General features: G+C 41.1%; 1 protein-coding gene across 1 annotated transcript in view; it reads right to left on the bottom strand.

Annotated features, from left to right (window-relative positions):
• LOC109475497 (uncharacterized protein C20orf194 homolog) overlaps positions 1-13,979 on the bottom strand; it is a 23,219-nt gene that overhangs the window by 3,265 nt on the left and 5,975 nt on the right. The window contains 23 exon segments of the mRNA XM_019776128.1: positions 129-373; positions 725-831; positions 943-1,029; positions 1,337-1,425; positions 1,593-1,636; positions 1,865-1,902; positions 2,287-2,412; positions 2,567-2,725; positions 3,124-3,212; positions 3,550-3,670; positions 4,110-4,199; positions 4,331-4,416; positions 4,724-4,870; positions 6,147-6,250; positions 6,410-6,479; positions 6,481-6,501; positions 6,906-6,956; positions 7,194-7,264; positions 7,662-7,773; positions 8,157-8,202; positions 8,423-8,467; positions 8,935-9,017; positions 9,572-9,656. Coding sequence (XP_019631687.1) covers positions 129-373; positions 725-831; positions 943-1,029; positions 1,337-1,425; positions 1,593-1,636; positions 1,865-1,902; positions 2,287-2,412; positions 2,567-2,725; positions 3,124-3,212; positions 3,550-3,670; positions 4,110-4,199; positions 4,331-4,416; positions 4,724-4,870; positions 6,147-6,250; positions 6,410-6,479; positions 6,481-6,501; positions 6,906-6,956; positions 7,194-7,264; positions 7,662-7,773; positions 8,157-8,202; positions 8,423-8,467; positions 8,935-9,017; positions 9,572-9,656 — 2,116 coding nt within the window.

Raw genomic sequence — 13,979 nt, 5'->3', positions numbered from 1 at the left:
CAGTTGGACAAAAACTTACGGCATTGCGTTAAGATGATTCTACACTAAAGAAGGCAATTGATGTGATTAAGAATACACTGAGATGTGTTGTGTTGGAAGAAGGATGAATTTGTTACAAAGATGTGTACCTGTCTGGTGCAAGCCCTGAGCCAGGTCTTCAGTACCTCCTCCTGCAGCCCACAGCCAGTGAACACCACGCAGAAGTCTCCATCTGCAGTGTCATGCTCTGTCTCCGAGGCAACCATGGTCAGGTAGCCGCTCTGGGTAACGTGGAGGACTTCATACAGCTTGGGGGAGTCCAGGAACTTGACATGCCCCTTGGTGCAGTACACGTTGCCGTGGAACGGGTATGGAGATAGAGCTGACTTCAGGGCTACAGTACAAGAAGATACAAACAGTTACACTTCACCTTGCATGTGTGTTCTCTTTTCTCAGTCACCCACTTACAGACTCATGGTCTGTTATGAATAGCTAATTTGTAACAACAAGATGGTAAGAGTAAGATGGTACAAGTACATACAAAAGTAGACTAAGGTTAGATATAACCAAAATATGGAACACATGTACCATAAGGCAGCCGTGTCCCTTGCTAAATTTCATATATACTAATTAACTTGAATGGTAAAAATATCCTGTGGCCTGATTTCTTTTAAGAAAATTTTTTTAAAAATTCACATGATTTTCATTTCAATGCACTGTCAGACAGAGTCAAGGTGTCCCTGACCTTTACACTTGGCCTGGAACTTGATTCTGTCCAGGGGTAGTGAGAAGTAGATACAGATGTCCTGCATGCTGGGGGAGGGTGGGGAAGACTGCACCCGGCCTTGGGACCTGCACAAGGGTAAAAAACACTGTATATAGTATCACATCTTTGGCAGAAGCAAAATTTGACAACTGTAAGTTAGATATCCATCTGTTCCTTTTCCATTTGCAGGTACTTACCATCCCGGTGTTCCGAGGTGCCTGAGCTGGGCCATCTTGGGCTGACTGAACATGGTCTCAGACAGGATCAGCTCTACATCTTCTGACCTGGAAACACACATCACAGTGGTTACAATTGATGGGGTGAGTTGAAGTTAACCACGTCTGATTTAGGCAAAGCAGTGTCACAGGCAAACAACAACCTTTGGAGAGAAAATGTCTGCCACCGTCGATCTATGCAACAAAGTTGTGGGAAGATCTACATGTACCATCTAAGGTAAGTGCCATAGGCTGATTAAGTATCTATCATGATTCACCCTGACACTCACTAAATGCATCTGAGGTGAAAATGTTGCATATCCATGAAAATTAACCATACTCTCAAACCCTTATCTGATGACAACCAACGCTGTACCTTGTAACCTCTCCCCTTTCAGCCAGGACAAAGGCAGCGTCAGGGTTGACAGCTCGGACCAGATGCTGTGTGACCTCCAGCTGGGGGTTCTGGGATGGAAAGTCAAGGTCATGGACTAGGATCTAAGTTCTATAAAGTAGCAACAAGGGAAACAAAACTGACACCACCGCAAATTTCGAACACTGTCAGTGAGTCACAAGATCCTTCATACATATAGTTCGAAGGTAGAGGAAAAAACTTTGCAAACTAGACTAACCTGTGCTTCTGTGCAACTGGTGAAGACTATGTTGTTGACCCAACCTATATACATAGAGAGAGGGAGAGAGAGACAAAAATAGTGAAAGGATAATGCCTTTCTGTTCTTCTGTTAGTCTAATCAATATAATTAATGCAGGTTGACAGCTACGATGAGTATGAATCAAACTAGACTACTAGATGTAAATATTGACCATGTTGACATTGTATTTGTTGTAGAGTTGGTAGTAGTATCAAAATGTTTAACAGTCCTGGATGAATTGTTGATCTCACCTGGAGCACACTGATCCAGCACTTTGGGGAAGAGAAACCTGAAAGAGTTGTAGAATGACATTGACTTACATGTATGTAGAATCTTAGACTATATCTGATGCAGTTTTATAAATAATGAATACAGACAGCACAAACAAATCAATGAAGAAAGAAACGAGAAATTGGATATTTCAGACTTCCTGATTACTGATACAATTGTATGACCTAACTCAATGCAGTACATGGTTTGTTTGTTTATTCTTGGTGACCCATACCACATCCTACCAGCCATGGCATACCAGGTCACAACCCTGTCAATTAACTGAATCTCTGCCCATCACTTCCAATCCTTGCTGCTGAGGACGAGATACATACAAACTCCCCCTAAACCAGCGCCACCCAAAACAACACACTTCTGTCCCAGACATAATGCCCATTGCTACCTGTCCTCCAAGAAAGTGTTCATGGGGTCCACACAGGCAGTGACTGCTCCAACCTTCAGTCTGCTGCGCACCTCCGGGTCAGGGTGGCACAAAACTGCCATCACCACATCCAGCACGTCTGTAAACCTGGCAGGAGTGCAAGAAAGAAGAAAAATATTAATTTCACTCTGCGGCCAACAGTTTCTCAGACATCAAGCCTGGTTGTAAGTGTGAAGAAAATATTGAAGGCTGCTTAATGATCTGTTACAATAAAATCTAACATTTCATTAGTTCTCCCTACCCTGGAGTGACAATGACAGCTCTCATCTTCTTCTTCCCCACAGTCGAGGCCTTGGCCGCCCGTTTCCTCTGTGCCTTGACTGCTGCACTGAGCGAGGCCTGGAGGCTGTCTGCATCAAACCCCTCCGTAATCTCAATGGGCTGTCTCAACACCACCCATCTAACAGGAATGGAAAAAGATTTCTAAATCAACTGTAGCAGGCCTCTGTATTTAGCATCTTAACTGTCCAGACTCCATGTCTTTCTGGTAGTGGTGCAGTCCAGGCCAATCAAGCATATATGTGTATAAGACAGTGTTTGTCTGTTAACATTATTCGTCTGGTCAACAAGGGGTTTTCGTTAACGAGTACACATACGTGTGTAAGTCGACAGGCAACATGACACAAAGAAATCAAACAGTTTTTAAACCACATTCTTGAAGTCCAGGTAACAGACACTATTATTGCCATCATCTCAAGACTACATCTATTGGTTAAAGTGTTGCAACCGAATTTCCTTATGACTTCTGCAGACATCCCCTGGGGATGATTGATCATATTCGGAAACTGTAAATATTACCTGCCATGCTCCTTGTTGATGTTGACAAGACTTGTGCACAGATTGTCCTTGTGACTACCTGGGATCCCAGTAAGGATGGTCACAATGATCTGGGGGGAAAGTCAGCTTCACATTAAGTTTTCAACATTACACGTACATGTACATGTGCACTGTATGTGCAGAACTTGACTCATCCCTTCACAAGACTACAAAGTTAGAGAGTCTGACATCTAGGCAGTACATGTAGATACCCAATATACTTTATGTAGTCAGATGTTTCTATGTCACACATACCTTGGTTATATTTTTGTTACTTTGAGTTACAGAATTGCACTACATAATTGTTCCAAGTGCGAACTGAAAACGCTGGCCATGGGAAAACCTCTTTTCCCCTTCTATTGTGAAATTAAGTCTGGTGAATCGGTAGAAGTAAATGGTTGCCAGTACCTCCTCCATGTTGGGCTCCAGGTCCATAGGTTCGTCCCCTGCCGGGTCCAACAGAACCTCCAGGTCAGCGGCAGGGATGGAGGTCTGCAGGAGACTGCTGGCTGAGGAGTGGGGCAGGAATCTACACAACAGGACAACAGGAAATCAGAGATCTCAGACTTCCAGAGAGATTTTTTTGGGTTTTGTGAATGTAGTGGAACTGTATTCTATGATCATGGGGGAATACCCAACTGAATAACATCACATAGAATGGATTAATATGTTATGGCTCATGTTTGATACCATCATGATTACACAGTACACAGTCCATCCTGTTGACCTCATACTACATCCTACCACCTATTGTTATTATATTGCATGCTGGACCACAACACTGTCCATCAACCGAAACCCAAAGTTCTGACATTTGTTAAAAGCTGGAAATAAAGGATAGGAAGGCAGTTTCAACATAGCCTTTAACTATTTTTTTGCATCTCTGGAAAACAGTTTTCCTACCATGGCATGGCTACACTGTGCTTGACATATTTAAGAATGCTTGTTTTCATCTTATGGTGTCATACCTTTCCAGATCAGGCAGGTTGACCATGGCCTTCTTGAGAGAGGAGGGTTGGGTCAACATCATCTCCAGTCGTTTCTGCAGCTGGGAGTGCCTGCAAAATTAACACAATCTCTTCACAGAAGAAACAAATTTGAATCATTCTCATCAATCAATCATGCAAGCCCGTGGGATACAGGCAGAATCGTGTGAAATACAAGGTAAATAGAGAATGTAGCTACTTACAGAGAGGCCAGGTCAGCAGGTAGCTCCTTAACTGTCTGTAGGTGGGCCTGTCCCATCTCTTCCTTCTCCTGCCAAGCTGACAGCACCTACAGATAGGACAACAAGCACTTCTGGTCACTATACAAGTTCACATCTTCTGATAATTCTGTTACATTGTACAAAACAATGACTTGTCCACTGAAGAAGTAGAAAATGCTATGGCTTCAACCATGCAATGTTTTAAGTTCTGTCTTCCGTAAAATCTCAAACTTACAACTATGTTTATGATTGTTACTGATATTTATTTAGTGATAAATGTATGATTCTTCCTCTGGTCATGCTTATTATGTAGCAGCTCGTTGGCCCCAGATAGAGTCCTAAATTCTACAGTGAAAGAAGTGCCCACTCCCGTACCTCTGTCATGAATGTCTTATAAGCCCGAGTGCTGGGGTTGAAGACGATGACAAGCCTGTTGTCAGGGTTCTGGACCTGGGCAGGCAGGAAACCCAGCATGTCTGGTCTGTAGGTCAGGACCAGCATGGCCACAACTGTACGGGAGTCCTAGGCACAGGGGGAAAGGATTACTGTACATGTCAAGCAAGGAATCAGGATATTTATCTAAGAGGTTATAGAAGCATCATCCTGCCCTTAAAAAGTAATATCCACACATTAGTTGACCAACCAATGAAACTGCACTACATTAACCAAGTTCAAAAATGAACTTTAAGGCACTAGTCTTGTCAGTGACAAATTCAGTGTTTAAGTAAATCAGCATAAAAAATAACAGTTGTAATTTGAATGTCTACCACAAACCTAGACATCAAAATGAGAGGAAACTTTCAGTATGCTGTAAGTACCAGGTACATTCCATTGACAAAATCAGTATTTTTACCTTCGCCAAGAAGGTTATGTTTTCAGGGGCGTTCGTGTATGTGTGTGTGTGTGTGTGTGTGTGTGTGTGTGTGTCTGTCTGTCTGTCTCGATAACTTGAGAAGGCCTTGATGGATTATTTTGATACTTGGTAGGTGGGTAGGTCTTGATGAGACCTCAAAATGATTAGATTTTGGGCCCCCTAGCGGCTTGTTATGGTACTGCAGCTGAACTTCCAGTTTTGATATCTCATGGTCTAGACATGCTATGGTGATGAAATTTGGATGGTAGGTAGCTATCGTGCTGGGGAAGAAGTGACGTGAGCTTGGGCCCCCTATCGGCTTGCTCTGGAACTGCAGGGATATATCTTGAAATTATTCAAAAGGGGATAACTCAAGAACCGTTTGACGGATCGTCATGATTTTTGGTATGTAGCTAGCTTACGTGATGTTTAATATAATTATGTGACACTTATGCAAATATGGAAGTAATTTACCTAATTTATGGGGAAATTCTATAAATCAGCTGCATTCCATGATAGGACAATTGAAGCTTGTGACATTGGTAATTGACAACGAGAGAAACACAGGAAGATATTGATTATGTTAATAATGACTTAATTTGCATAATTAATGAGAAGGTTTTATAATTATGTAATGATAACTGCCTGGAATTTCATACTTGTGGTATTTGAAAGTTTAGTTGAGGTGAACATCATTAAACATAATTTATTCAAATCAGGACCTCATTTGCATAATTTATTAGGAAATGCTAGAATGCATTGTTTGTTAATATAAGACTGTCTTTTGGTTGAGATTATGATAAAATGATATAATTCATGAAAATTAGGTTCCTATTTCTTAAATCAGGGGGGAATAATCTAATCTATAATTTGTCAGTCATAAAGATTAACATCATTTGGCGAAGGTATGAGATCGGGGAACTCTAGTTGTTGTTTAAGTCTTACCCCATCATAGAAGAGAATGCTCTGCAGTTCCGTTCTGGGCAGGATGAGGGCGCCCCAGTGTGGCTGAAGGAACACCAAACCTCTGTCAAAAATGTGTAGCTGGCCTGGTATGGGGAAGGTAACAGAACACTTGTTAATGCTCCTGTTAGAACCTGGTCTATTCCAGTATGTTACAGTCCAGTCTTATTGTACAAACTGGTATGTTACCACTAAAGGCAATTTGCCGAGTATGCAAAAGCAAGCAAACAAACAAACAAACCCACCTTCTTGGGAGAAGCAGTATTTTGTTGCCACCACCAGCTGGACCTGCTCCCCCTGGAGGAGAGGTTTCCCCCAGGACTTCCACAGATGGAGTCTGGAAAAAACAACAACATTGGAACTCTAGAACTTCATCAATTCCACTTAAGTGTGACCACATTTGTCATAAGCTTGTTACAATAGAAACTGCAAGAGCATTTTAGGTATCCACCGGTATGTTCATCATTGAAATCATACTAAAGGAATGTGCAAATTTGTAACTAATTTGCATGAGAAATGGGGCATTCCACTGTATCATTTGGCAAATGTATGAAGCCTCTTAACTCTTTCATTTCTCCCCTTTAAAGGTTTGATTGTGGCTTTGTTGTGCCTAGTCTAAAACACATTTTTGTTGTCTTTTGTTAGGCAACAATGACTACTAGTATTCGTCACTGGCTTGTCATTTTCATTTCTCCCTTGTTATTAACAATAGTGGTCAATAAAACTGACAATACAACTTACCTTCACTAAAGTCACTACGGCGTCAGACCTCTCAGTCTCCACTTGAGTGGTCTGAACAAAAGAGAAGGCATTTCAGATATTTCCATTTTTACATTTCAGATAAGACATAATGAAAATGTACAAAGTAAGCACAATGAATAAGATACCACACCATCTCATGGTTTCAATTATCTATTACACTAACTTATATGATAACGTATATCTTGAAAACCTCCTTTCCTCTTACAAATCAATTCTCCAGCAAAAATAAATGAAACGAACTGACAGCATCTAGAAGGATTGACTCACCATCCAGGTGGTATAACGAGGGATATGGGCTGTCAGCACTGTGTAGCAGCTGTCAACTGTTTTTGAACCATCTGGAAATATACAATGGAGCATCTCAAACTATCAATAACCAACTTTAATTAGTTAGTTTTTAGATTTCAACGATAATATACAGATTCAACTTTCAAATTTCTTATGTCTTTAGCTACGACTTTTGCCATGGTGTTTTGGTAACTTTTTCATGAATCATAGCTAAAAGTACCTGGTAGTTAGAACTTAATTTCTGACTTCAAAAGTATTTTGTACAGTTATGGATGTCATTGCCTATACATTTGAATGTCATACAATTTGGCAGTGACAAAGAGACTGTTAGTAAACTGTATAAAGATTATCCCTTCATCCTTTTGAACCAAGAGGTTCATTATCATCACCATCATCATCAACACTATCATTACCAACACCATCATCATCATCATCCTCAGTGCCTACCATGGTTGATGACAGTAAGGCTGGACACCAGGAAGGACTCAGCAAAGGTGACAGACCCCAGGGACTGTCCTGTGTGTTCCACACTGGGAATGTCGTTGAAGGACAGGAATGCCTGGGGTGTACATAGACGAAGAGCATTCAGAACTGTTGACAGTTAAAACTGATCAGGATGCCACCTGACCAACACCTCTGGCATTACTTTGTACACACATTTCTTTTACTTAGCATAGTGTAACAATGGGGCTCAAGCACCACTAATCAGACCTAGTCCAATGGGTCCAATTAGCCAAGGTTTTCTCGAGCTGGCGGCCTGGGTTCGATTCCTGGGAGATAGGGGTTTTCGTGTTTCCACTCGCCCCTGTTTCAATTGATAGAACAATAATGGGCCAAAAGTTCCATGATCAGAAATTAATGGCTACTACTTGGAACATCCCTATGGAAAAGCTGTGAAAAGTGAAGACCAAACAGCACATTCTTATATTCCAAAAGACTTACAGTTTTAACAAGGTGAGACGGCGCCCCCTGCTCAGCTGTTTGGGAACTGCAAGAGAGGCGAGGCATCAGTCACTAAAAGATTACGCTCCATTGCCCAGGATCAGGTACAGTGTTTATTCCCATCAACTTAATTGCATCCCATTGTTTACTAGAAAACATTTATCAAACTTAGTCCAATCAACGCTATCAATAAGGTCTGTATCAAACATTCCTTCTAGTTCAATTATACAAAACTTTGAAAACAACCATCATGAAAAACAACTTACTGCCCATGCATGTCTGCCTCCTCAATTGTGAAATCAATTGGGTTCCTGTAGAGAGAGTGAGAGTAAGGTAAAGATCATCTATCTGACAGTAGTGTATCTTTAAGAAAAAATGAGACAACAAGTCACTATGTCTACTAACTCAAGGGTTTAGCAATTTGGAAAGGCATCAAATAAACATTCTTTTTGCTTGAAACAGGTCCATATTAATGAATAGTAACGTTCTGCAAGGAATGAATGATCATGAGAAGGAATCATGTTGGTCAAATTCTGGAGAACTTAGGTCCAGTGTCGACACATCCAAGACCTACTTGTCTGTGTGGTATATCTTATCTGACATTGTCACAATGATTCTGGCAGTCTGTATTTGGGCACTCTGATCTGGGTTCTAGCTACCACAATCTCAACTCTATAGGTACACACAAAGGCAACACTGGCCCACAGAGTGGAGCTTGAATCAAATTCAACTATGTAACAGGTTATCTGTGTTGTCATTACTCAAGACTTTCACTCACTTGGATGAGGCAAAGGCACTCCCGAGAGGCAGCTGATGCCGGTCTACCGCATCTTTCAGCACATCTAAGACTGTCTTCCTTGCCTGTGGAGGGAAGTTTTAGATGTTCTGAAATTAATATGCAGTAGTACCAGCACGAATGAAGACAAATCTGCAAGGCTCCTACAGTCAACAGGTTGAATCTATGGCTCATCAGTATTTCTTCCATGGCCACTAGTATTTTTTGAAAATAAATTTGTTCAGTACAAGGCCAAGAGATCACTTCTAGGTACTGAAGTAAATTTGGTTTACTGGAAGAGTGACTCTTCTCCCTAAGTCAGAAACATCAATGCTTCAGACAAGCTTGCCACAACTAATGCTGACCCAATAGGAAAAGCTGGGGTTACGATGGCTGCTCAGGAACATTTCGACAAAGAATTTCATCTCCACATAGATACATGCATATAAATATTGAATGCAGAAATGTAACATAAAAGAATAACAGGGCTATCAAGGACCAAGACAGGAAAAGCATAAGACTACAATCTTCAATCTATCTTTATCTGTAAGCAAGAGCATTCCTTGTACAGGTAATTCTGTATAAAAGGTATGGTATTTAGACATTAGTCAGGTGAAGGGCCAAGTCCAAACAAACTCACAGCTCCAACACTGAGAGTCTTGCTGTACTGGTCAATGGCAGCCAGAACAGCATCCACTGCTACCAGGTACATGGTGGACAGCAACCTGCAGAATTACACAACATGAAATCTACTTCAGCCCTCAACACCTACATGTAGCCGATTATGCTCCATAGATAAGCTGAAAGAAGTGTTTTCAACATCCTCCTGATACAATATCAATTTGAGTTGTTAGATTTTTACCCAGAAACAGGTAAATTCAGAGGACAGACAAGCAAGAAAAATGGTAGTACTACATGGTTCTCAAAATTTTCTATCATCCTCATAAGAAAAAAGACAATGAAATGAAGTTTGTACTTTTCAAACTGTAGACTTATGATTAAGAGAAGCAACCAATAATAAAAACAATTGCGTGAGTAAAAGAGCCTATTACTCAAGACCTTACCTGAGATCCATGTTCTTCTCCTCAGTCTTGGGTATGCCAGCTTCTTCTGACACTGCATAAACATTGGAAAAACAAAGTACAGATCTAGAGGAAAGATCATGAAGAGTGTTCATGTGCATGTTCATGTTATTACTCCCTACTTTCTCTTCCTATCCATTCCAATTGTCTTATACATTGTATGCTTGGTCAATGAAAACAAACCTAGAAATGCCAGTAAACCCTTAACTCCCATGAAATGTAGATAGGAGTATTGTGGGTGAAGATTGACAGCAGGTACCTGGGTATGGGACATGTCCACTACTGAAGAAGTAGGTTCTGGCACAGCTGAGGGGACCACGAGGAGAGATGGCCTGGCAAGCCTACATGGAGTGGAATGAGACAACAGAAAATTGAGCACTGGAAAATGTTGTATGGGTGATGATTAAATTCCTCTTGAAAACACAGATTCTCTATATAAGATGTCTTAAGATTCTTAAGATATCTTAAGATTCTGTTAACTATTAAACGTTTCTGTTATCATTGAAAAGCACAGGGACAAATTGTCAATTTGTTCATCATACAGGTCTGGACCTGAATCTTAACCTCTGTACTGGCTCTGAACCTGTACCTGTGCAAGTACCTGTACCTGATGTTATGCTTGATTACGCAGCACTAGTTCCCTACCATGTGTAGAGACGGCCCTCCCCTGATGCCTGCCTTGCCGATGACCCCATCACCACCCTGTCCACCTGCTCCACCTGTACGAGTCCCAAACAGCACAAAGGCCTGCCTCCGCCCTCCAGTGCCACCTGCTTGCATGCCGTGGGCATAGTAACTCTGCAATGGCTGGTTAGGAAATATTGGCGGATGTTTCATTTGGAAGGCTTGCATTGTCTTTAAAGATGCATTGAAAATAGGCATACTTTAATAAGGCCTGCTTTTTTTTCTGATTATCTCATATCTTAAAGCAAAGTAGAGCATCAAGAAGTGAATGAACTGTACCTCTCCAACTTTGCTCTCTGTCAAGACTGCTCTCTGGGCAGGGCTGTGGGACAGGAAGATTTCACATGGAAATAAAACCATTGTGAAACTTTCAAGATTTACATTACAATATCTGATAAATACACTGACAAAAGTGCTGTGTTTTTTCACTTATTAAGTCAGCATATTGATGGCATTGGTTCATATCAAACATCATCGCCTACCTTTCAACGTCAATAGTCTTGATCAATGAAGTCCACTGCTGTTCAAACTGGGACAGTTGCTGTGAATAGGTAGAAAGCAAAATTCAACAACATTACTATTACTAACATTCACCTATACATGACTGGATTTTGTAAGACAAATGCATGACTATCCTGGGAATGCCCTCAGTTTGCAAATATCTGAGGAATGTGACCAGGCCCTTAAGGTAGTGTTTAATGGTGCCTGAGGACTTTTGGGACATCTTAAAATACTAGTTAGAATTACTTTTGGTCATTGAAATTTTTCATATAAGTACCTTTTTGCAAGACAATAATTTATGCAAATTTTTATGACGTCACGATGACGTAATCTGGAGTTATGAGCCACGCCCCCTTTTTAGAAAAATCAATTTTCCTGGCCAGTGCTTTGGTTTTCATTGACCATATTTTGTAGAGAGGCGCACTATAGTGATAGCAAAAAACGTACGTCAGGATTTTTTTCTATCTTCAAATGTTGATTTTAATGAATTTTTTCGTAAATTTTAACAGTTGCCAATACGCCAGCGGCCCTCCCCAGCACATAAAGCGGCGCAGCGTGTCGGACCTGACGTACGTTTTTTAGTTTAGAAGCTTATGTTTAAAATAAACAATTTTTGGTCCCTTTTCATTAGCAGTTTGCCACAGTTTTGATCTAAAATGCTGTATATGCTGTATGGGTTACATAAATGTCCATTTTGGAGCCAAAAGAGCCGAAATCGCCAGGTTCTGGTCCGCATTCCAAAGGCCCCGATGACTTCCGGTAAAATGCGGGTCATTGACCCTTCAGCACGCTGTATTTACCATTCTGAGCCGCGATTTAGAAAACAGGCCGGGGATATGTCCAGTAAAAGAACAGCCCAAGCATCCCCATTCTTAAAGCGTGGGGGAGTCACGTGACCAAACCAAAATGGCGGACGACGACGTGGATGCCGCGAAGGACGCTGTGCGGTTTGCGGCAACATTTGGGCCGCTAGACAATCTTTTAAACGGCTATACCCTACGTAGTTTTGCAGGTGGACTTTCATGGACTATTCTGAGACCTTTCTGGAGAAAAACCGTCCGCGTTTTATGGAGTTACGGACTTGTTTTTGATGCCTACCCCCGAAGTTCTTTGTTGTGTTACGGAAAGCAACATACTCGGAAAAAAGACTGAAAACATGGAGTTACCGGAGTAGATAGCCCTGGAGAAAAGCCTGCCCGTACGTGGTATGAGATTACTAGCGAATATAATTTTGTTGATTATGTGAATTTCTGTTGAACGTTGTCCTAGTAGACGTGTGCTTACAGTATATGTATTTTTTTTACGTACGGAGTTTTATCTGCAAAATATGGACGATCCGTTATAAGCTGCCACCGCTGTAAACCGTAAAGATATGTTCGTCGTTACAGTAAGATTGTGTATGCATTCCGCTCTAAGATAGCTTGAAGTTTGTTTGTATTGTATTTCGTTAAATAAAAAAAGAACGTTGCAGATTGGAAATCAGTTCTTGTGTCATGTTTGTTCAAGTACTAGTATCTTCTTCCGACAACTGCATATAACAGTTACTACCGGTAGAAATTATATTTACAAACATTTTGCAGTCGAAACAAACTCAAACGTTCCTTTTGGCAGTCAAATGTTTTTTCATAGGAAGTTGTTGGCGTAATCCATGCCTTTTTCTTGGTGATTTCTGTGGTATATTTCCAGTTGAATATGTGTTCCGACTTGATAAATATATATATAGCCGGCATGGCAGGTTTTCGTAAATTCTTTGCAGTTGGCAGATTTTGGTTACTTAGCGGTCTACAAATAACATGATGTACTGTATTTACAAACGCTCTAAGTATCAGGAAAATTGTCTTTTCCTTTCCCAATGGCAAAGTGAAGCTCACACACACTGTGACAGTTCACATTCCTTGCTTCAAGTGGCCCAGCGGAATCGTGCTTTCGCTTCAGTGGGGCCGGGGGTGTGCACATTATTTGGAAGAGCACTCCATATTTGGAAGAGCACTCCATATATGGGAGCCCGGATGGTAGATGGCGCGTAAAAATTGCGAACTTTGTCGTTCAATTTCGCGGTCAAAATGTGGCCCTGGCAAAAAATATGTTATAGATTATAAAAATAGACCAAAAAGTCTACCATGTCAGATAGAGTTTTTTTTCTATATTAGTATTTCCAAAAAGTCCTCAGGCACCCTTCAATATGACCTTAATGCTACAACCACAACATAATCTTCCATAATACATGTAGTATGAATGGTAATGCCTGGGATGGACCCTCACCTCAGTGACCAGGTTCTCCAGTCCTACAGGGTCCAGCCTGGTGTAGACATGCTCCAGTCTGCTGCTCACATCAAACACCTCATGCTTCATAGTGAAGAACCTCCACTGAAAGGCACAGATCAGAACTGGCTTATGAAGTGTAATCAAACCAGATTTGCTCAATTGAACTCAGATGAGCTACTCTTCAGCTGGTCATGACAGACAAGACAGGCTCATATTCAGTGTATGGATGGAATTGTTTTTGACAAGCATAATGAAAAGTGTTCATGGCTTAAGGACTGCGAATGGTTTCAGTAGTGCACATGTTAGCTGAGCAGCAATAGCTGCGATTCAAACTCACAAGTTTTGTACAGAAGCAGAGACACTGGACTACACATGCCACTTGCTACAGTATCAACCTTCTCACTTTCACTGTCTGGGAAAGTATAAAACTGTATCATTCATCTTTACTTTTTGCACAACGATCAACATGGTGAAAATCTTCACTCCTCTTTTCAGGAAAGGCTTCACATATTTTCA

Source organism: Branchiostoma belcheri, unplaced genomic scaffold (genome assembly GCF_001625305.1).
Source record: "Branchiostoma belcheri isolate BF01 breed outbred unplaced genomic scaffold, Haploidv18h27 scaffold34, whole genome shotgun sequence".
Lineage (NCBI taxonomy): Eukaryota > Metazoa > Chordata > Leptocardii > Amphioxiformes > Branchiostomatidae > Branchiostoma > Branchiostoma belcheri.
The sequence above is the reverse complement of the archived record's forward strand: the minus strand, read 5'-3'. Positions and strand labels throughout refer to the sequence as shown.